The 22,388-nt window shown below is 37.2% G+C and overlaps 3 protein-coding genes and 1 long non-coding RNA gene across 4 annotated transcripts; 2 read left to right on the top strand and 2 right to left on the bottom strand.

Annotated features, from left to right (window-relative positions):
- Positions 1-3,180: 3,180 nt before the first annotated feature.
- LOC144984522 (uncharacterized) lies at positions 3,181-5,419 on the top strand. Its single transcript, XR_013648273.1, has 3 exons — positions 3,181-3,297; positions 3,495-3,528; positions 3,669-5,419. It is a non-coding gene; the product is annotated as an uncharacterized LOC144984522 (long non-coding RNA).
- A 1,509-nt stretch (positions 5,420-6,928) lies between these two features.
- LOC101170704 (free fatty acid receptor 2) lies at positions 6,929-8,360 on the top strand. Its single transcript, XM_020710328.3, has 2 exons — positions 6,929-7,061; positions 7,313-8,360. The coding sequence occupies exon 2, from the start codon at positions 7,320-7,322 to the stop codon at positions 8,229-8,231; it is 912 nt and encodes a 303-aa protein (XP_020565987.1). The 5' UTR covers positions 6,929-7,061; positions 7,313-7,319; the 3' UTR covers positions 8,232-8,360.
- On the bottom strand, positions 8,339-10,289 carry lim2.5 (lens intrinsic membrane protein 2.5). Its single transcript, XM_004078319.5, has 5 exons — positions 10,071-10,289; positions 9,432-9,640; positions 9,031-9,180; positions 8,749-8,883; positions 8,339-8,477 (listed from the first exon to the last, which is right to left on the bottom strand). Exons 2-5 carry the CDS (start codon positions 9,604-9,606, stop codon positions 8,416-8,418), a joined length of 522 nt encoding a protein of 173 aa, XP_004078367.1. The 5' UTR covers positions 9,607-9,640; positions 10,071-10,289; the 3' UTR covers positions 8,339-8,415.
- Positions 10,290-13,550: 3,261 nt separating this feature from the next.
- Positions 13,551-21,034, bottom strand: vsig10l (V-set and immunoglobulin domain containing 10 like). The gene is made up of 12 exons (XM_011485682.3): positions 20,825-21,034; positions 20,314-20,643; positions 19,825-20,097; positions 19,452-19,718; positions 18,612-18,854; positions 18,225-18,503; positions 15,829-15,921; positions 15,364-15,588; positions 15,159-15,278; positions 14,816-14,856; positions 14,570-14,668; positions 13,551-14,499 (listed from the first exon to the last, which is right to left on the bottom strand). Exons 1-12 carry the CDS (start codon positions 20,898-20,900, stop codon positions 14,422-14,424), a joined length of 2,124 nt encoding a protein of 707 aa, XP_011483984.1. The 5' UTR covers positions 20,901-21,034; the 3' UTR covers positions 13,551-14,421.
- Positions 21,035-22,388: the final 1,354 nt, after the last annotated feature.

The following is a 22,388-nucleotide window of genomic DNA, read 5'->3' as shown; positions in this document are numbered from 1 at the left end:
ATAACTCTTTGTTAAGACAGCAAGTAAAAACTTAATCAAATGTCTTTTACTGATAATCCAGCAAAATGATGAAGATTGATGTTTTTTTTTTTTTTCTCTGCATGTATTTCTGTGTTTTTCTGTTTCCTGTATTCATGTAAAACTTTGACTACAGCTTGATTTATTGTTAGATGAGTTAAAAGGCTTTGATGGAAATGATAAGATTTTTAACAATTCACATGTTTAGATTGTCTTGTTGAAATTCAAAATCTTGTGTGCTTTTAATGTGTGGGAGGTAATGTTTGTTAATCACTAATGTGTTTAAGTATTTAGCCAAAAAGACAGAAATATATTTTTTTAAATTTTCAAACCTATAGTTTTGTTTTAACTAGAAATGTCTTCAAGTCAGAGTTAAACTACAGTTAAGGAGTCAGCCGTTGCTGCAGTGAGGAACAGGAAGGATCTCCATCATAGAGTCTCTTTTCTCTCCTCACCAGACTGTGGGGGAGCAGACAAGCTCTTTTTCATTTCCAGCTCTGCTCTCACAGAGATCTGCACAGGACTTCTTTGATACTAAGCTCTGATCAAATCAAACAAACATGGTCAGAACGCTCACTTTGCTTCTCTTAGGCTGTTTGATGGAGGGTGAGTTGTTCCATTTCATTTCATACATGTGGTAAATATTCAATATGCAATTCTGGGAACAACTGAATGTTGGAAAACAGTAACACATGAGTTGGTTCATCTATATTTTGCTTTTATGTATTATTTTTTTCTAAATAATACATTCGAAATGATGTAGTCCAGAGTTTAGCTGAACAAAAATTTTATAATCAACAATATCGAATGTCTAAAATTAACCTAAATACTGTGTGATCAAATCTGTTTGAAGGAATGAAAGTCAAATATTAGGACAGTTTATTTACTTTATTGATATAAAATGCTGAGAGTTCTTTCTTCTTTAGTTTTGGTGTTTTCTCTTTCAGATGTCTTTGGTAACCAGTATAGAGTCCGTCTGCCGCAGACTGTGGAGGCTGTGACTGGATCTTGTTTGACCATTCCCTGCTCTTTTGAGATAAAGAGTGAATATGAAAAATATCTCAACAACAAATGTGAAGCCAAATGGCAAAGTACAAAAGAGCACAATGGGGATCAGAGGACAAATCTAAAACTAACTACAACTAAAGACATGATGGGAGATCTGACAAAGAAAAACTGCACCTCGACCTTCAAAAACATCAATCCAAAACACTCAGATCAATATCACTTCAGACTGGATTGTGGTCACCCCCTGCAATACACTTATACACATTCTCTATTGACAATAGTGGTCAAGGGTAAGTTTTCATTTTTGTTCAAGTACAGTATTTGCTTTCTAATGCAGACTATTCAAACCAGCTAATCCAATGATAATCATTTTAAAAAGTGTATTATTCTTTTGTCAATGCATCTTCCTCCCAGATGTTCCTCCTTCACCGACTCTGACTGCATCAGCTCAGGAAGGGAAGGAGGGAACCTCAGTGAGTCTGACATGCTCGGCTCCAGCTTCCTGTCTGCTTCATCCTCCAACTCTGACATGGACGCCCAAACTGGCCCACAGTCAGGAGACACTGAAGGAGAACCAGGACCAAACCAAAGTCCAGATCTCTGTTCTTAACTTCACTGCTTCACACCTCCATCATGGAAAGAGAATAACATGCACAGCTGTCTACTGGAAACATGGAGAATCTAATGTATCTGTTAACTCGTCTTTAACAGCTGCAGTCAAATGTATGTTTCTGTGATGTAGATGTTATTTATTTATTGTAAACATAACTATTGCATTTTAATGCCGAAAATATTTATAATTTTAAAATATTTAAAAAACAAATTGGAAGATTCCCCTAAAGACACCAGAGTTTCAGTCAGTCCTTCTGCTGCTGGACCAGAAGGACTGACTGGAAGACAGGAGACTCTGATTGGACAAGGAAGAGTTTTAAACATCACAACATGAATTCATAACATGATCACTTTCACACCATAAACAAATATTCTGTCATCATTTGTCCTTTAACTACTCATACAGACAATGGAAACAAGCTTATTGTTAGTTAGCTTGATGCTGTTACTCCAATGTGTCACTAAGAGACACTGCGTTGACTTTCTAGCTTTGGTAGATGAACCATTCAAACATTCATGGAAGCGGTCTGAAAGTTTTCACAATAGTAGCTGACTAGAAAATCATGTATGTTGAATAAGGAGACAAACGTCAGAAAACATCACAATACAGTTTCTCTGCAAGGATAATAAGATCAGATATTCAATGTTTGTAATACAACATGTTAATATGTTGTCCTTTTATTTGACAGTGTTGATAGCTGACCCTCTGCTGTCATTTTAGTTCCACCATGGATCCGACCTTTCTCTAATTGTAAAAAAGCTGGAAACCAGATCAACTGTTCCTGTGAAACTGAGGGGAACCCTGCTCCCACTTTGAGCTGGTCTTTGAATGGAAAAACAATCAATCAGTCTGACACCATTGAAATCAACACAGACTCTCCAAACAGTACATATCTGAGAAGCAGCATCATTCTGAGTCTGTCACACAAAAGGTTTTTTTCTGCATTGATCTGCTCCAGTTTGAACTCTCTGGGATCAACTGAACATCAGTTTAGTTTAAACGACCTAAAGACTCCGGGTGAGTCAACCGTATACATCACAATATTTCAAACAAACTCAATGATAAAAATACAAAACATTTGTGGGAAAAAGGAATTTTTCACCCAGGCGAAAGATTTTCTTTTAAACTAACAAATAAAAAGCATTTTGGGGATCATTAAATATATATTTTTAAACAAAACTTAATTGAAAATCATTCTTGGCTTCAGAAAACTGTAGAATTAATTAAATGTTACCTTATTAAGACAAAACGTAGCCTCTCTCTGTAAAATGTTTTTGGAAAAAGTGTCAATAATGAGATAATTTTTAAAAGTATGTTAGTAGTAATATTGTTTTTTAAATATTACAATAGCTTTAAAGCACATAAATAAATAGTAATCTTGTTTTCTTCCTTTTCATAGAAGACATTTTCATGCAGGGCTCTAAAGAAGCTGCTTTAATGGATGATGGAAAAACTAACATTTATATGTAAATCTTCTTTGATTTACAACAAAAAAAAAACATCTTAGCAAAATGGACAACATCAGAATGTCAGGATGTGAAAGAATATTTATCATTTTTAATTATAATTTGTGTTTCAGATGAAGTGCCGCTGCTTCTGATTGTTCCAGTAACTGTTGCTTCACTGGTTCTCCTGTGTGTTTTGCTGTTTGTTATCAGGTTGGTGATCTTCTTTTACTTTAGTCTCATGTTTGGGGAGAATGATAGCAATGAAAGTTGTTGTCAGGAAATTTGACCAAAACTTTATTAGCACCTTTTTTGACATTGAAGATGTTCATTCATCATCTAGTTTGTTAAATCTTTGGACTAACAGGAAGTCATGCTAGCACATGACAGATGCTCTGCTGTGTTTTCAGGTTCCTCAATAAGCGTCAGAAACTCAGAACGTTGGTAAGGAGGAAGATGAACTTTGAACTCATCTCTGAGCCTCACAGACTTCCTGTTCAGTTTCTGGAGGTTATGTGTTTACATTTAACTGCATTCAAAGCTTAACTGATGACTTTCCTTTATCTAATAATTTTCTAATGCAGGCAACAGCAGAAGAAAACATTTATGACAACACCATGGAGCTGGGAGAAGAAGATGCTGCTCATCCTCTAAATGACTCTCAGCAAATCAGTGATAACTCTCCAAGTTCAGCTGCAACTGAAGGACCCAGTGTAATTCCAGGAAAGGATCAGGAAGACGTGACTTACTCCAGCATCATTTTTAAGACCAAAAGGAACAGCAAGGCAGGAAGAAAATATGGAGACGTTAGCACCTGTGAGACAGAGGAAAGGTTTGTGGTCGAGGATATCGGGCAGAATTTTGTACAAAATGCCATCGAGATGGGACTTGTGTATGCAGAGGTTCAATTTAAAAGCAAGAATGATAAAATGGCATAGAAACAAAGGAGATGTTTAGGCCTGGAGTAGAACACTCCTCTGACACAAAGGAGCAATTGATAGAAAAAACTCACCATTAACCTCTTTTTTGATTTGCTTTAGATCAAGATGGTTTCAACAAGCATCAGTTTTAACTTGATTAAAAGCTGGAAATATTAAAGAATTTCCTAAAGAAACATTATTTCTAAATTATTGCCAAAGTAACTCCAAAGAAATAGTTAATTATCTCTAATAAACAGATGACATGTTTTCTGAAGATTTGGAGTCTAAATTTAAAAATCAATTGGTTAGCACCCTCTCTCCACAGTGAGCACTGGTTTAAATACCAGCCTTTCTGTGTGGACTTTGCATGTTCTCTGACAGGCCAAAAACATGTTTCCTAGGTTAATTGTCATTTCCCCTAGGTTTGCGTTTGAGTGTCTGTGGTTGTGTGGCCCTTCAACAAACTAGCGGCCTGTCAGCGCGTACCCTGCCTTCGCCCAACAGTAGCTGGGATAGGCTCCAGAAAATGTATTATAAACATCTGTCACTTGTTGAGTTTAAGAATTTCAGAGGGATTACACAATTGCTTGATTGCAGCTGATTTCTACCTAAGAAGTTGAACCATTGATGTTGATAGTTTGCTTTATTTGCTTTTGTATGACTGCGTATCTGCTTCTGTCTCTGAGTCGAATTACATTTGTAAGAAAATAAATAAATAAAACTAAAGACGAGAAGACTGAAGCCACAGAACTAACTTCACGATTTTCCACTCGCTAGTTCTGCTTCTTTGTGCACTTACTAATCATCTCGCTCTACTTGCTGGTTTTTACTTCTGTTTAGGGTGAGCCGCTGCATTAAAGTGCGGTTTACTGTAGAGACTCTATGCCCTTTAGCATTATGCTATTTAAAAAAAAGATGATTTATTAACCGCAAACTCCATAAATGAACTGTTCAAACTTACAACTCAGCAAATTAGAGTTTCATCTGCATGATGGGTTTTTTTCAAGACACATTCTTAAAAAAACCCTTCTTCTTGTCTGCCCTCCTTTCTATCCTGATCCTCTGCTCCTTTATCAGAAAAGATATAAAGGGTACATGCATCACTAAAGAGAGCCCTCAGGTTCATATGAATCTATCCAGAACTGAACCGATTTATAGTGGTCAGACTGTTAGAATCCTCTATCTGAGGCTGCATGCAGCGTGGCATCACTTCATTTTTCAGGAACAATTTTTGCAGACAAGCTGGGAAAAAGATGCCTCTGTGACATCTGCTCTCAAATGTGTGAAGTCACTTGGTTTTTCAATGATCACACCTGTTGCATATACACATGTCAGCTTCAAACATTTTCTTTAAATTTGTGACATACTCCTCTTCAGGAGTTACTTTCTGTTAATTTGATGTTGATTGTTGGATTATTGAGTTTTGTGGTGGTCTCTGCTCTTTTATTATTTTTATAATAAAAATACATTTTTACACCTAAGTATCATATGTTTTCTTAAAACATGATTATTACCAAATAACAAATTATTTACCCAGGCTTTTTCAAACTGCACCAACTTTGTTTGACAACCAACAAGCTGTAACCAGAAATTTCTTGACTCGATTCTATGCTCTGGTTTGAGACATTTGATGAAAATTGAACAAATCTTAACATATCATTTTGCTTTTTAACCTAATGAAAAGGAAATATACCAAAATAAAGAAAAAGTAAATCATTTAAAGGTCCCCCTTCTCAAGCCAGCACATGTCTTAAGTTCTACAGAGACAATCTGGATGATCCAGAGGAGGATCAGGAGAACTTCATGTGATCATAAGACCAAAATTAAAATCTTTGGTAGAATTGCAGCTGGCTGTGTTTGTCGAGTGAAGAATGCTGATCCAGGAACTTTGTATCCACTGTGAAGCATGAGTTTGGAAACATCATGTTTTAAGGTGAACTTTTGTAATTGATCAAATACTTATTATAAATTCTTTAAAAATCCTACATTGTGGCTTCCTGAGTTCTATTTTTGCATATATGTGTCTCTCCCTGCTGAAGGTCTTTCTGTGAACATTGCAGATCTGTCAGACAAACTGCAGAATTTGTGATCAACAAATACACAAATCAAAAACAGCTGCAGTAGCTGCAGCTTTTGCAGCCTTTTTTATTACAAAATAGTAACTGGTCAAAAACATTATAGGAAGAAAATCGAATAAATACTACAATGCATTTTCTAGTTTAGAACAGATGACGTTTAGAGTCATGTTGTGGAGCTAAAATGATTCACATCTTATTGTTATTGTTACATGTTATGAAATGATCTTTGTTTTTGAAGTGGATAGGGGAAAGCACAGTGGTCAAATATTTTCCTATTTTCTTTCCTTGAGTGTTAAAAGTGTCATATTCTAACTAGGTATTTTGTCATTTAGATATTTATCTTTTTATCCCACTTAATAACAATAGTATCTGAGTTTCCTTTTTACAGATGTGCCTTTTCGCAGCATTCCTAAACTAATTTGTGCAGCAGCTTTTGGGAAATGAAGGGGTTTTTAGGTTGCAGTGTTGACAGATGCTAATGTAGGGAAATAGAAAATAAAGTGAGCCAAAGCCAGGCAACCATACATTTCTCTGTAGACTAAAGGTCACATATAGACCTGCAGTGAAAACCACAGTGTCTGTTGTAATGTTAATTTCGACATTTGATGACACGCTGATAAAATGACATAAGCGAGAGTTTTAACCCTAACCTTGAAGAAAATGCAGTTTTTGATACGAAAGAACAAAAATATCAAGATCAAGCAGAGAATGTTTTACACTACGGATGAAAGTCTTTTTACCGGAATTGAAACCAACCTCAGATTTGCATTTTAGTTAATATTAACCAGCTGTTGTTAAGTCAATTTATGAGACCACTGAGGAATTGATACAATGACACCATCCACCAAGTACACAACTCCCTCTGTTCCTCATTTTACATCTGCTCCTTTGATAAGAAGCAGTGAAAACGCCTTTTGGTTTTTAACTTTTCCTACTATTTTTCACTTGAAAGGAGACTTTAGGAATCGTGCTGCAGCAGGTGAGTAAATGTCTATTCTTTTTGCAGGAAAGAAAATACACTTTTTATGTTTAGAAGTAACGCTGACCTTTAAAATTCAAAAGGAGTTAACTCCAAAATACTGGGTTTTTTTATGATATTACACTGTAAAGTTAGAGATGGTTGAATTACGTTTTAATTTTAGTGTGGAAATTTAGGTTATTTCTGTCAAATTATTTAAATTTCTTGCTAAACATTTAAATTGATGGTTATTTTTCCTTATTTTCCATCAGGTTTACAATGGATCTAGTGGTGAAAAGTGAGGTTATTCTTTCAGTTTACATAATTTCTTTTCTAATCGGGTGCCCTGCCAACCTTCTGGCACTCTATGCTTTTAGCATCAAGGTCCACTCAAAGCCACTTCCAACAGACATCCTGCTTCTGAATCTGACCATCTCAGACCTCCTCTTCCTGATCACCGCCCCCCTTAAGATGCACGAGGCAGCTTCAGGGATGACGTGGAAGCTGCCCCCCTTCCTGTGCTCCATTGTCTCCTTCACGTACTTCTCCACGATCTACACCAGCTCTTTGCTGCTCATGGCAGTCAGCGTGGTCCGCTACATAGCAGTGGTGTTCCCTATCGCTGCTACAAAGATTAAAAAACCCATTTACCCAGTTATTGCTAGTGTTGTTATCTGGGTGATCTCTTCAGCCCACTGCAGCATCGTTTTTATTACCATACATCATCCATCTCTGTCCAGCAAAAACTCTACAATTTGCTATGAAAACTTCAATCCAAATCAGCTGAAAGTCCTCCTCCCTGTGCGTTTGGAATTTTTCTTTGTGCTGTGTCTTCTGCCCCTTTTGGTTTGTATTTACTGCTACTTGAGCATGATCGTGACTCTTTACAGCCGGCCCAGAATACCCTGGAAAAAGAAAAAGAAGGCCATCGGCATGGCCTTGGGGACTCTTGCTGTGTTTCTCATTTGCGTTGTGCCATACAATTCTTCCCATCTGGTGGGTTACTTCCTGGGGGAGAGCCCAAAATGGAGGCACTACACACTGCTGCTGCTTGCCTTCAACTCTTGCATAGATCCCTTCATTTTTTACTTCTCCTCCTCCATCTTCCGCTTTACCATCAAAGCATCCATTTTCAAGAAGCTTAGGATGAATCTTGTGAAGCTGCAAAGCCAGGATCCCAGCTCCAAATAAAACAGATGTAACCTTTTATGTGGATAAAATGTTTTATTTGATGCATTCTATTTAAAGGAACCGATCTGTAATTGTTGGCTTTTCATAAAAACCACAAGACATGTCTGTTAAATTTACATATTTCCATGTTTTTTTTATTATGCTGGTATAATTAGATTTTTTTTTTAATGTTATGTACTTCCGTTTAGCGTGGGCCTGCCACTCTTCTGCACTCATGCATTCTGTAGGCGCACATGTAGAAAATACCTGAAAAATAACAACAAATGTCAGAATTTAAAAGGCACTGTTGTAATGACAGCCTAAAAACATGTTTACAAAGAAAACCTGTGAGGTAAATTAGCAAAATTTATCAATTCCTTTTATAAGATTTTCACCAATAATTTTGCAATTTCATAGTTATCTAAAGATAAATATTTGATGTGTAAAAACTATGTTTTTTTATATTCATTTTAATGTTTTAATGGCAGAATTTTGTTTAAACTTTATGTTTTATGCTAGCTTGCATACATGTACCAACCTGCAAAAAAGGTCATGAGTAGTGCCACCCAGCCTAGTATGTACGACCAGGAGAAACGCCAGTCTCCAAAACGCTTGCCCAGGAAGTTGACGGTCACTCCCGTGTAAATGGCCATTGCAAGCAACACAAAGAGAGCTGCAGTTTTCAGGATGGAAGGAAAAACAATAAAATTTTAAGTCCAAAAAAGTTCATTTTACTAATAAATCTGTTGCATTGTTTAATATTAAGCACTGGCCAATAATTTCTGAGCTTTCTACATATGTGTATGCATCTGTGACTCACTTGAAACAAAAAACATGATCCCTGCAGCGAACGAGCGATTGAACCGCTCAAAAGCAGAGAAGTGAGCGAAGGAGAGGATTCCTGCAATGATGCCAGCGAAGCAAGACATGGCAGACAGGATCATAAAGGCACGAGTGGCATTCCAGTAGGCTGAAGAGGACAAATAAAACAAAAAAGTCAACAAAATGATGAACAAGAGGAGTATAAGATTTAGTCTATAAACACAGAATACAGAATAAAAAATCTGTGGCGTTATAATGACTAAATTATTATTAAAACAGCAATATGCTGAAGCACAAAAAGCATTAAATGACTGTTCTGGTTCTGGTGATGCTGAATGGACTCAGGTGTGCAGTATATTTCTGATCCGACATGTGTACATGTATACCCCCCTGCCTTACCAATGCTGTCATTCTGCATGTAGCACTTCCCAGACATGCAGTATCTCCACAGACCCTGATGGGCAAAGCTGCCAGACAGACGGTATTGCATCCAGTAGTCTGTAGCTGTGGAGACCACCAGCAAGATGTTCCCCACAATGGCACAGAACAGGCCCCCTCCCATAAAGCTGTACATGGTGTCACTATGAGGCCAGTTAAGTTTGTTTGGACTGTGCAAAAGGAAAAAAAGATAGAAGAATATTTTAGTTTTTTATTCTACAGGTTCTGAAAATCACTAAATGCAAAATCAGTTTAGATATATATAAAATGCACTGGTATTTTAAAGTTCTAAAATAAATTAATGTTTTGAAAATTGGGATTTATGTAATTATTGGCATTTTAAAATTCGCAAAATTTAAATAAAGCTTCAAACAAAAAAAGTAAGTCTATAAATAACCTAAGCATTTATGTCAAGCATTTTAAGAAATAAACCTGTTTCTCTGAAAGTTGAAGCCTTTTCAGTGAGATGAAGGTGTGCGGCTGAAGTTCACAATGAAGACCTTCAGAGCTCAATTTGGACTCAATGAGATGAGTTTTTACCACAGCTACTGATGAATCTAAGAAAAAACCAAAAAAAAGAGTCAACCCATGTGACCTTACCTGAATTCTTCAGGATAAATCTCTTAAGTTTCAGCCTTTCCCCAGGGAAAGTGAGAGAAAGTGCAAGAGCCCGGAGCGAGCAAAACGTCAAAGAGAAAACCCTAGGCTGAATTCCAAAAGGTTATCCTCTCCACTTTTCTGTTGATGGAGGCAAAATCCTTTAAACAATCACCACATAACAAATGCACTTGAGCTGAAGAGCATAAGCCCACGTGATCCACTTAAAAACAATGGGAGTGTTTTTGGGGAGTCAGGGACGAGGAGGGAAGGGGGTGGTCTCTGTGGGACAGACGACAGTGCATGGTCTGGGGTGTGAGGCCGCTTCCCCACAGCTCTTGGCTGTTGTTCTACCAGGCGTTCTGGAACTGTGGATGTGCAAAGGCTTGCAGTACTGCTGTGGTCAATGAAACATGCTGAAGCTCACACTTTCTTTCAGTCAGTGTAGCTTGGGTGTGGTCATGGTCACACACACACACACACACACCTACACACACACACACACACACACACACACACACAAACACACACACACCCACACACCCCCACACACCCACACACACACACCCACACACACACACACACCCCCACACACACACAGGATTTTGGTCCACACTCCAAAATTGGTCCCCATTCTGTGACTGTGTGACCAGATCGTTGTCCCCACAATGTGATAAATACCAACACACAGGAGGAACATGACCAAAGAGCTGCTGAAAAAACTGATGCAGCAACAGGAAGATGTTAAATGTAAATACTAAGTGATCTATGTTTAATCAAAGTTCAAGGCTAATGGCTCCAACTTTGCTTGGATCTCAACTTTGTCAGATTACACAAACTAAACATGAAAAAGCATCTGAAATCTATTGTATGTTAAAGAAAAAAAAAGATTGACCAACATTTATAAAACTCTCATTAGCTTTTGACTGTTTCCCAATTAGATTCAATGAGTTCATTTAAATGATAATGATAATGATTTTTGCTTCAACATATCAATAGTTGAAAACGCAGTTGCACTTCAGAAAGACGTCAGAAGGACGTCAGACACCGCAGCTTCAATACTTTGAACCTTATTCATTTACTAACCTACAGTTACTAAGAATGTTTCCCTATCAGGATATTTTTTTTGTATTATTAAATATACTGAAAAAAAAACATCCTGGCAGAAAGATTGATAATAGGAAAAGGTGAGAAACCAGGTTAAAGTGCTGTTCTTGATGTTTATACCTGATAAGTCATTACAACAGAATGAACTAATGCCAATTAAAAAAAGAAACTTATTAAAAAAAGTGCAAAATATTCAAGTCTAAATGTACAAACAAATACTTCAAGTATAGGATCTATAGTATTTTTATTCTGCCTTTCATTAAGGCTAAATAAGGGTTCTTTTTTTACATAGCAATTAATTTGAGAGTGAATTTTCGCATTTCCTAAAACATTTTGAAATAAAAAAATCAACAAACTCTTAGGGAAAAAAACAGACAATTTATTCCCATGATTTGGATAAATTTCCCATGATTTTTGCTGTTTTGCTAATAGCACAATCTGCTGGACAGATGTAAAACAACAGTGAGATTCTAACCAAATTTCTGAAGATGGAAAAACAGGACTACAAGAGCTTTTTCTTCATGTTCAGAGATGACCACCTCCCCAGCTCAGCGGAATTGTGGGAAAACAGCAGAATAAAACTGGTCCATTCCTGCGTTTTAACAGTGTTAACAGCAACATGATTTATCAGTAATATTACATAGAAAAATAATGCAAAAATCAACATTGTTCAAATGTCATCTAACTCTGCGATACCCTATGCTGAAGATGTTAAATATTCTTAACAAAAATGAAAACATTCAAACTAAACGTCCAAACTCTTTTTTTTTTTTTTTTTTTTTTTTTTTTTTAACTTGTCCTGTCCAACAGCTAGGCAAACAGATGAGAGCTGAGGGCCTCTTGTGTTGGACATATTTTATTTTAACAAGAGGGGTTATTCATCTTCAGACAAACCAAAGGTATGTCTGAATAAACCCCTTTTGTAATTGAGGCCAAAATTTATTAATTTCAATCATGTTTGAAAATCTTTGGTGTTGGACCGGACGGAAAAGGAAAGAGGGGAAGAAGAGAGAGGGACGTTAGAGAGAGGGGGGGGTAGGAGGGTGATAATAGGAGGGGAAGGGGGGTAAGACCATGAAGCAGCATAGAGCAGACAGGTTTACTGGTTGTTTATCGTTACGGTACGGTTCAAATGTAGTACAAAAAGGGCGGGGCCTGTTCACACACACTCAAATATTATCAACACACCTGCTAGCCGCAAAAATGTCCACATGTCAACATGCACACAAAACAGATAGTGTTCACGAACGCATACCTATGCCTTTAAACCAACTAGTGTGAAATCTTTAATTCATTCAATCATGCAAACTATTAGTGCAAAGGTGAGCTAACACCTGTGCTCAGGTGAGTGTTTATGTTCTTCTAAAATGGATGGTGGAATGTGAAAAGAAGGAGGAGGAGCGCCCAGCCACCCCCACACCCATACCCCCGCCGCAGCAGCAGCGGCAGCCGGAATTCCCCCAACGCCACACGGGAACAGGCAGGGAACAACCGCCCCCCGGGCGACCAAGACCGCCACCCAGGCCAACGTCCCAACGTCCAAACTCTTAACCTACAACATCTTTTTATACTCACTACCAGAGGTTTTTTCATATGGAGTTATAAGAAAAAGGACTGACTCGCTCAGAGACAACCAGTGAACAAAAACGATATTTCTTTTTTTTTTTTTTTTTATACACTGTATTTTATCCCACGAAGGGAAATTCTTCCTCTGCATTTGACCCATCCCCTTGGGGAGCAGTGAGCTGCAGTGGAAACCGCGCTCGGGAGGCAGTAGCGTTAAGGGTCTTGCCTAAGGACCCTCACTGGGTGATGTTAACTGCTCGCCATTGATATGGTAATTGCCCCCAGTACCATTGCTCATTCCCCTCCGGGAATCGAACCCTGGTTTCCTGCGTGGTAGCTTCCCACCTTACCAACCGAGCTACCCAGCCGATTTCCCATGAGGGTGAAGTAAATATTACAAAAAAATATGACGAAATGGTTCTATTACAGATTTGACAATGGGATCTATTTGAATCGATTAGTTCAAAAGGAGCCCAAGTCCAAGAGTTTCGTTTTTCCAAGAAAGGATTTTAATTGCATAGCTTAAAGGGAGGCTACACCAAATGATTAATACTTTACCCAGATTTAGCACCAGTTCATAGCTTACAAATGCTATAATATGAAGCATATAGAACATATAATATCTCTATTTTGAAAAATTGTGGACTTGGGGCCCTTTTGAACTAACCGATTTATTTGACAAACAACATCTTTATATAAGTTCAATAAGGTTCATAGTGCCTGTATCGATGAAGACGGAAGACATCTGTCGCAACATGTAAGGTATGTGAAAAAAAACACAACATTGTCTGATAAAAGAAGAACCTAAGATTTCAACATCTTTATATATTCTTTATTTGTCGAGTCTTTTGAGAAGTAGAGTCATTAGAAAAATGTTTCAACGCATCACTGTGTTCATACATAATCATACATAATCAGTGGGTGGGTCCAAATACTTTAGGGTTCTGTGAGTAATACTTTGTAAGTACTAATGGGGAAGTTTTACATGAAAGCATGTAGTTTTAAAGATTGTATAGCATGCACATTACTTTTATATAGCATGATGAAGCACATTCATTTGTGTTTTAAAATATCAAACAAATTTAAAGAATTGGGGCAGTACGATGTTGATGGAAAACAGTAGCAAAACATATAAAACACAACTTGTATTTAGTATTTGACCGTCTACTTTTCATTTGAACACCTCCTGACAAAGTGAGGCAAAAAAGGATTTGTTGGTTACTGTTTCCTGCGAGATGACCCATTTTAAAATGATGAGAGAAGTCTGTTACTGTCATGATAAGTTAACTTTAACAGTGAGAGAAAGAATGTAAAAAGAACAATCCAGGAAATCACAGTGTTACTCACACTCCCATATTTGAAACATTTGAACTTGTAGAACAAAATAAATTTGATCATGTACTTTACTTCGTACTCCCCTTCAGTGTTGCATATATTCAGAAATTCTCCAACTGCAGGAATTTGCAGAGGTTAGTTTGTAAATAATTTAGCTGAATACACTTTAAACATTATATCTATAAATCATCATTTAAAATATATATATTCTTACCAATTAAAAAAGACATAGATTATTCTATATGATCTGTCTTACTGTGACATAAATTTAACACATTGAAAAAATCAGAGTAAAAATATAAATAAAACATAACAATATAGTAAAAATACATAAGAAATTGACATTTTAAACAGTAGTTGCAACTCTGACATGTGGCGGAGGTGGGACAAATGCAGGCAGAGCCACAGATCTGTCAGACAGACTCTGAAAGACAACAGGTCACTTCATTAGATCAGCAGATTTCAGTAAAAGTTTCTGGCTGTAAAAGAACTACCTTGTGTATTCTGTTGGAATCTGGGAAAAACTTCAACCCTCCTGCCAGCGGTTTATGAGGAGTTGCTTTATGCTGGATTGTTTTTGCTGGAGTTATTGTCTGGAACGACGAAAAGTGTGCAAAAATTGTCACAAATTAAAACAATTTTACTATTAACAGCTACATTTTTTGCTGACTATATAAGTAAAGGACAACAAACTAATGTGATGAGTGCAAACATTCAGATGTTTGTAAATGTAATCAAACCTTCTCAGCTGTTCGGGGCACTGGGTATTTTGTCTGATGCCCTATTCAGAAGGGAAAAAAGACAAATATCATGATTACTGGATTGAAAATACATCATTTAGAGTTTTTTTTGGCACATGAAATACTAAACCAGTAAACAAAAAAAAAAAGGTTTCATGATTTGGTGACAGTCTAATTTTTAGAGACAAGCAAAGGGGGATCCATTTATCTGTAAAATGCCAATTTAGGAGTCAAATCAAACGTTTAAATGTCTGGTTATGTCTGCTATGAACATAAGACTTCAACCCCTTAAGAAATCAATTCAAAATAAGAATAATTAACAGTCTACAACAACTTCACCCACTTTTGGTCCTTTTCAGGTAGATGATGAGGAAAATGAGGCCCCCCACCATGAGGAGGGCAAGAATGCTGCATGGGATTCCTGCTGCAATGCCAGCTATGGCAGGTCCACTGAGTCCATCAGCTGGTATCAACAGAATAGACCACGTTTAAACAGCTTCATTACATCATAGGTCAACAAACGAAAGATTTGTCCCAAAACAACCTACGTGGACCAATCCTGTGAACCACAGATGGTTTTCCGTCAAACAAACGAGCTTTAGGCACGATCCGAAAGCGGTATATCTGCTTGGGATCCAGGGTGAAGACGTCAGTGCTCCTGGCAGAGCCAGGTTTCTGCTGGATGGTGCTGTATCCATCTGAGGTGCTTTTAGTTTGAGAGGTATTTCCATTTTTGTTTATGAGATTCGATCCTTTCATTTGGATGTCAAACCCTTTAAAATAGACAAAAATTCTGATCATCTGTTGACATATGGAATACACCAAACAAAAACTGATATTTCCTAAACCTACTAGTTCTGTCTCATTTCTCAAAGCTAAAATCTGCCAAGTGTAAGCTTTTACACATGAAGCAATGTTTACACCCTCATCCTCTGCAGAGAGCTTCTGTTTTCTAAATGTAGCGGAATGGAAAGTCAGCAGAAATGTTTATCTCAAGTCAGTTTCTGCTTTACCTGTGACCACAGAAGTAGGAGGGACATCCCAGGTCAAAGTGATGATGGTTCCATCTTGATTAAGGAACAAACTGGAATCTGAGATCGACGGCTCTGGAGAGGGACATGGGTTGGGGGAGTGAAAGGGGGGCCGAGGATATAGAAAGACTGGAGAGCTTTGTTCAAAAGCAGAAAAGCAGTCCCAGGTATTAACTAAGCTCTCTCTCTGAGGGCCTGTTGTGTCTTGTTCCTAGTAATCCAAGTACTACTCCAAATTTAGAGATAAAGAAGCAAAAACCTTACAGAGATATTCACACTTTTTTATGGCTATCATAAAGAAAAACAACTTTGATATGAAAACTACACCTTTTTCCCCACAAATATCCCCCAATATGACCATTATCTGTCACATTCAGTGGAACAGAGAAAATGCACATTTCTTATTACAAAATTGAATATAAATAATGCTAATAATCAGTTTAATTATATTTAAAAAATGAAAACATTTTAAGATAAAAAAGATTTGATTCATATAATTCAGATTTTATATCCAATCATCAAGATTTACTATTTACATTAAATATATGTTATGGCGCACACTTTTTAGCCACTTGGACCTTTACTCTGACAAAAGCCGTGCGTTGTTATGAACGCTTTATGGTGTAAGAAAAGTGTGCTCAGTCTGTTGCACAAACCCACTTGATTGTCTACACATTCCAAACTTTCCCTCCTCAAACAAAGACTCAAAGAGAAAACCAAATAAAAGTGAGCACTCCAATGCAAACAAACAAACACAATATTACTTAACCACAACTGTGATTCATTTAGTTAGACAAATAACATTCTCATTGTTATGAGTGTACCCATTAACACCTTCATCTATTCATTCAGTCTTCAAAGAGAATCTTTAAACCTGGACATGTTTAAAAAACCCAAATACTTAAGGTCAGTAATATACATGAAAAACAGGAAAAAGCAAGACCAGAAAATGAGAGATTATTTGTGAGTGTAGGTAAAGCCACAAAATGGATTATGGATTCAATAAGATATAAATAAAAAAAGATGCATTTTTGTCTGAAAATTACAGAATTTTGTAAACAATTACATGTTTTATTATTATTAAATGTTTTAACAATCATCACACTGTTTTCTAATCATAAATTCTTATTTTGAATGACTAATGCATATTGCAGTAGCTTTAAATTAATGAGTTGTATTTTTTTTATCAAGCAAAAGAATAACATTTTATTTATAAGTTGAAAATTATTTTTGTCATAAAGACAATAGTGTTTCATGCTGCAAAACACAACTACCAAGAATCATTTAAAAAAATGCAATTTTTTAAAGCATATTTATTATTATTAAGCTTGTTTAAACTATTTTAACATTCTTTTCTAATTGTAACTTCTGGATCTTAATGACTGATGTGCCTTTTAGTAGTTTTAAATGAAATTATACTATATTACCATATATCCACTTATTTATTTATTATTTGTAACTTAAATAGTCCTGCAATGTCCTGTTTTTAATGAAAAAAGGCTCCGCTTTTTATTCATCAGTCTTTTTTAAATGAATGATGCATTAACCTAAGAAGAGCACTTTTAAATTTTGTTGTACATGTGACAATCACAAATGAAATATCTATCTATCCATCCATCTATCCATCTATCTATCCGTCCATCCATCAATGCATGTAGGAGGAAAACTCAAAAACATTTTGAACGTATGAGATTAAGCAGCAATATTGTGAGATTTTTGGGGCTCGTCAAGTGCCAACTCATTGACATTTTGTTGAATATTTAAACCCCCTGGGAGAGATGAGACGAGCTGGGTTTAAAAAAAATATAATGTTGATTGAATTGGTCCTTAAATTATGATTTTTGTCCATCAAGGTGTTTGGAATTGGTTTTCAATTGAGCCAAGCTTTGGGGGAGAAGGGAACAGCAGTAACCATTGGGAACCATTGGTGGTCTAACCCCCACTTCAACCCATCAATGCTGAGTCTCGAGCATTGGGTTCCATTTTTATTCTTTTCAATGATCTAACTTTGGATTTGAACCCACGACCTCTCAGTCACAGGGCAGATACAGATGACCCCTGAGCTGATCTTCACCTACAAAATGTGATATGAATTCATCAAATGCAATAATTAAAACTGTTTATCACACTTCATCATTACTCTTCAAGCTCCTGTAATGTGATGATACACATGTGCACAAGTTTAAACTGGTCTTCCTGGTTCTTCCAAAAGTCAGTTTGGAGATGTTTATGCTTTCCATGATATTCACACCGCAGGTAAGACTAAAAGGATAACAAAGCCAAAGGGCTATCCAAAATACACAGGGGAAAAAAATGTTTGTCATTCAGCCGCACAACTACTCGTTTGTGTTGTGATTCTGTTTGGAGAGTGTTTTTACCTTGCAGTTGAATTGATCTCGCCTGGCTGCCCAGCGGGTTGCTGCACGTACAGGTGAAGATTTGGAGGATCAAGTTACTAATGTTGTTGTCCCGAATTTTCAGCTCCGAGGTGTCGCTGCTGATCTGGTATGTGGTCCCGTTGGCGATGGCCCCGCTGTCGTTGGACCATGACACCACAGCCTGAGGGGACGCCTCAGTCACACACAGAACACTGACCACCATTTTGCTGTCCAGGTCAACAGTGGCTCTTATTTCTGGCAGAAATGTTTTGGGATTACCTGGAAAACAAAAATTACAGCTCAGTTTGGGTCTGCTATAGTCAACACACTTTTATCAATATCAACACTTTTTATAACTGCGTTAAAAAGAAAAGGAAAATAACCTACATGCTGTGATGTTGCAGGTATTTTGCTGGACTGGGTGGTCTGCTTGACAGCTGACAGTTTTCCCATTAAGGTTAGTAGAAGCAGGTAAAATCAGCCTGAAATGTCCTTCTCCTCTGCTTGCATTGTTCAGAGCGGGGAAGGACAGTGTGGCCTGAGGTGTTCCACCCATCCAGTCACACTCATACAGCAGGCTGTCATTATTCACAGACAGCACAGAGCATACGGGGCTGCCTGGAGGCCTTTCTGATGGCAGTTCAAAAGGAAAAAAATCAGAATTATGTTTGATCTCACACATTTACATATATTTAAAAAAGTAGGAACTTTCTCAAGTAACAACTTGGCAACTTTTTAAGGATGTCAACAAAATTAACCTACTTTAAACCCACTCCAATGAAAATAGTTTTTAACATGTTTTTGTGACCGTTTTATGATGATGGAGGACATATATATTCTGAGTAATTCTTTATTCAAATCGTTGTAAATCGGGAACAGACAAAAAAAAAAAATACAGTTTGAAAAAGAACTTATTTGTGACGTAAAAAATACGCTGGGTGGCCCACAAGCTCCCTGCTTGACAGGAAGCGACAGGAAGGGGACGGGGGCGGCGTTGCTTCGTGTCAACGGTCCCGCCCACACCTTAGAGGCAAATTATCTCTAACGAACTACTGCAGAAACTATGTCCTAGAAAACGACAAAGGTTTATGGATTTAGGCTAAAAATGGTGTAATTATAATTCCTAGACCACTGGGAATGCTTTAACAATAGATCAAAAGATGCTTGGAGTGGGTCTTTAGTGTATGACACACAGAAATCAACAAAAGCAAACTACTAATCCCGTACCATAAACATCTAAAGTGACATTCTTTTCCCGCTTCTCATTGGTCATCTGGTTGAGCAGAGAGCATGTATAAACTCCTCCCTGACTGGTCTGCAGGTTTGTCAGATCTAAGACTCTGTTTAGGGCCCCAGAGAGCTTCTGACCGTTAAAGACCCACTCAACAGTGGGCTGGGGGTTTCCATCAGACTGACACAAGAGGCTCACAGAGTCTCCAACTACATAAAAAATCTTTTCTGGCGTTGCCTTTAAAATCGGCTCATCTGGTCCATCTGCAAAAGAACAAAAAAAAAGTGACAAAACACCAGTTATTACATATGGAGGAACACACATAACTATGCACTTGCGTTACAAAAAAAATATAAAGATTAAACTTACAGAACACAGTCAAGTTCCTATAAACCTTCACGCTGCTGAACGGGTTTGTGAGCTGCAGTGAGTATAATCCAGTGTCGTTTCGGTTGGGTCTGAGGATCACAAGGCTTGTTTGCTGCACCAGATAGTGGGAGCTGTTCTTTATCTCTGTGCTCTTAAAGAACCATGTCTGCTGCTCGATCACTCCCTGCAGCATGCTGTATTGTAAGATGAATCGGTCTGTTCCTTCTACGGCTAAACCAGACGGCGTGCTCAGAGTCACATCCTGGATGATTTCTGTGAAAGTATAGCAGAAAATAGGGCTATTTTCTTCTTTTTAATCACTAAATACATTTTCTCAAGGTGGAATACAGAAAAAGATGAGTCAAACACCTGCCAGCATAAATATGGTACTTTCCATGCATTTATTGTATTTATTTTTTAAAATAAATGTTATAAGCGGAAAGTTATGTTGTATTCTAGCTGTAGGATAATCTTACATCAAATACTCACCAAATACCTGTAAGGTGAACTGCAGTGAGGCTTTACCCAGACCAGACTTTGTCATTTCCACCGTGTAGTGGCTGCTGTAGCTCAGTGGCACTTGTATAAAAGTAAGAGATCCGTCTTTCTCTAAGTGAAGGACATCCTTACTGCTTTGAGGAATATCAGGAGGAGAATTGGAGTTTATAGTCCATGTCACCACAGGTATTATGTCTCTGAACCAGGTAATGGCTGGATCAGAGGCACCATTGACGGACACTGCCAGAGTCACATTGCTGCCAGCTAATGTACTGACTATGGTAGGACCCAGAGGGGAAACCAAAAGCTCGCAGTTGGCACCTGTCAAGAGTTGAAACACAAGTGTGTTTATTTTAAAGATTGGGTTTCTTTAATCAGAAAAAAAACACCAAATAGTTGTTAATGATTTTTTAAACAAATATATTTATTTATTTTTGGCAAACGTTCAAGGAAATAGAAAATAATAATAATAATAAGGACATCAAATAACCTTTTAACTCACCTTGAAATGTAGAGAGAAATAAAACGGTAACAAGGGTTTTTCTGCAGAGACTTGTGAATTCTTCCAGCTGCTTCATAACCGTAGACCAGCCAATATATTCCAGATAAAGTTTTAACAAACCATAAATACTTTACCAAAAAGATCGGCTCAGAGCTTCGGACAGGAACGGGCTTTGTACCTGTGCTGCGCTCGCGCGGACAGAGGAGGCTGTCAGCAAGGACCTCACCTGTCTCTAAACCACGCCCCTTACGGACGAGAACAGCACATTCTTTATTTTTTTAAAGGGGGGTCTGAGGGACAGGGGTTGACGTCAATTATGCAGATCTTTCAGGAAATGTTTGTGTTTCTTTATTTAGTACTGCCCACAGGTAATTAAGGCTCAAGATGATCTGATTTAGCCAAATCTGGAACCGATTTTCAATTACCCGAATCTAAGTTAACTAAGTAACAAAGTTATAATTTTAGTCTTTTATTTATTTATTATTTTTTGCATTTTTTTGATAATTTAACCACCGTCTTAATCTTGCAATTGTATCAGGTTTTTTTTTTTTTTACAGGCGAAATGGGTACCCAGAAAGGCGCCATAAACAAACAAACCTAAAGCACTAACTTGAGAAAAAAATCCTGTCTTACCACAAACTGAGAGAACGCAAAGTTTTAATTTATTTAACCTTTATTTATTCAGGCGAGACAGATTAGGGGAAACGAATGATTTTCAACTGTGACCTGGCAAAAGGCCACAGTCTCAGCTTCTATAACTTTTCACATATAGCTGCATATAGCAGCCAAAGAATCTTAAAATGCATTTTGTCTTGGAAATCCATGTCTAGCTTTGACATAGCACATTTTAATGGAGGTTTGGTCATCTCAAATGTAGCTGAAATGAAAATATCCTGCAGCAAAACTAGTAAAGTAAGTAAAAACACAGTTGTGAATCTATTTTTTTTTTTTTTTTAGAAAAAACTGGGATATCATACAGCTATAAAACTATGATTTACTGTTAGTAACAAATTTGTGATCAATATTCTGGACAACTCAAATTGTAATGTCTAGATATAAAGCTGCTGTTCATTGCCGTTTTCTCTTACTGCACCCTTCAGGAAGGTAATGTGGGTTTCAGGACTTTCATGGACTGAATATTTGCTGCATCTGGTATTAGGCAAGTTTTTAAAGCATTGCGCCCCCATGTGGGAATAGGACTCTCCTGCAATTTGAACATCAGGATGGGGCATTATTTCACAACCGCTTTGACAGAGAAGATAAAAGAATGATAATTTTGTCTTTAGCTTGCTCAACATCAATAATCTGGAGAAACCAAAGATAAAAAACACATTACTACTAGTGGATTCAAAGCTTTGTCCAGACAACATGATCTTTTCTACCGGAATTATGTTCACCTTTTTTTTTCCAATACTAAATGTCAAGGCTGCTCTGATGAGGCTCTAATGCATTAACACAAATATTAGACCAAATCCAAATTGTAAACGTGGTAATAATAGAAACTTGTGGAAGACATTTTTTCTTTTTGTTCAGCCTCAACAGGGATGGAATATTTGCAACCCGA

This window comes from Oryzias latipes, chromosome 16 (assembly GCF_053564925.1).
Source record: "Oryzias latipes strain Hd-rR chromosome 16, Olatipes_Hd-rR_3.1".
In the NCBI taxonomy this organism is placed as follows: domain Eukaryota; kingdom Metazoa; phylum Chordata; class Actinopteri; order Beloniformes; family Adrianichthyidae; genus Oryzias; species Oryzias latipes.
Note: the sequence above shows the minus strand (reverse complement) of the source record. Positions and strands in the feature narration are given on the sequence as shown.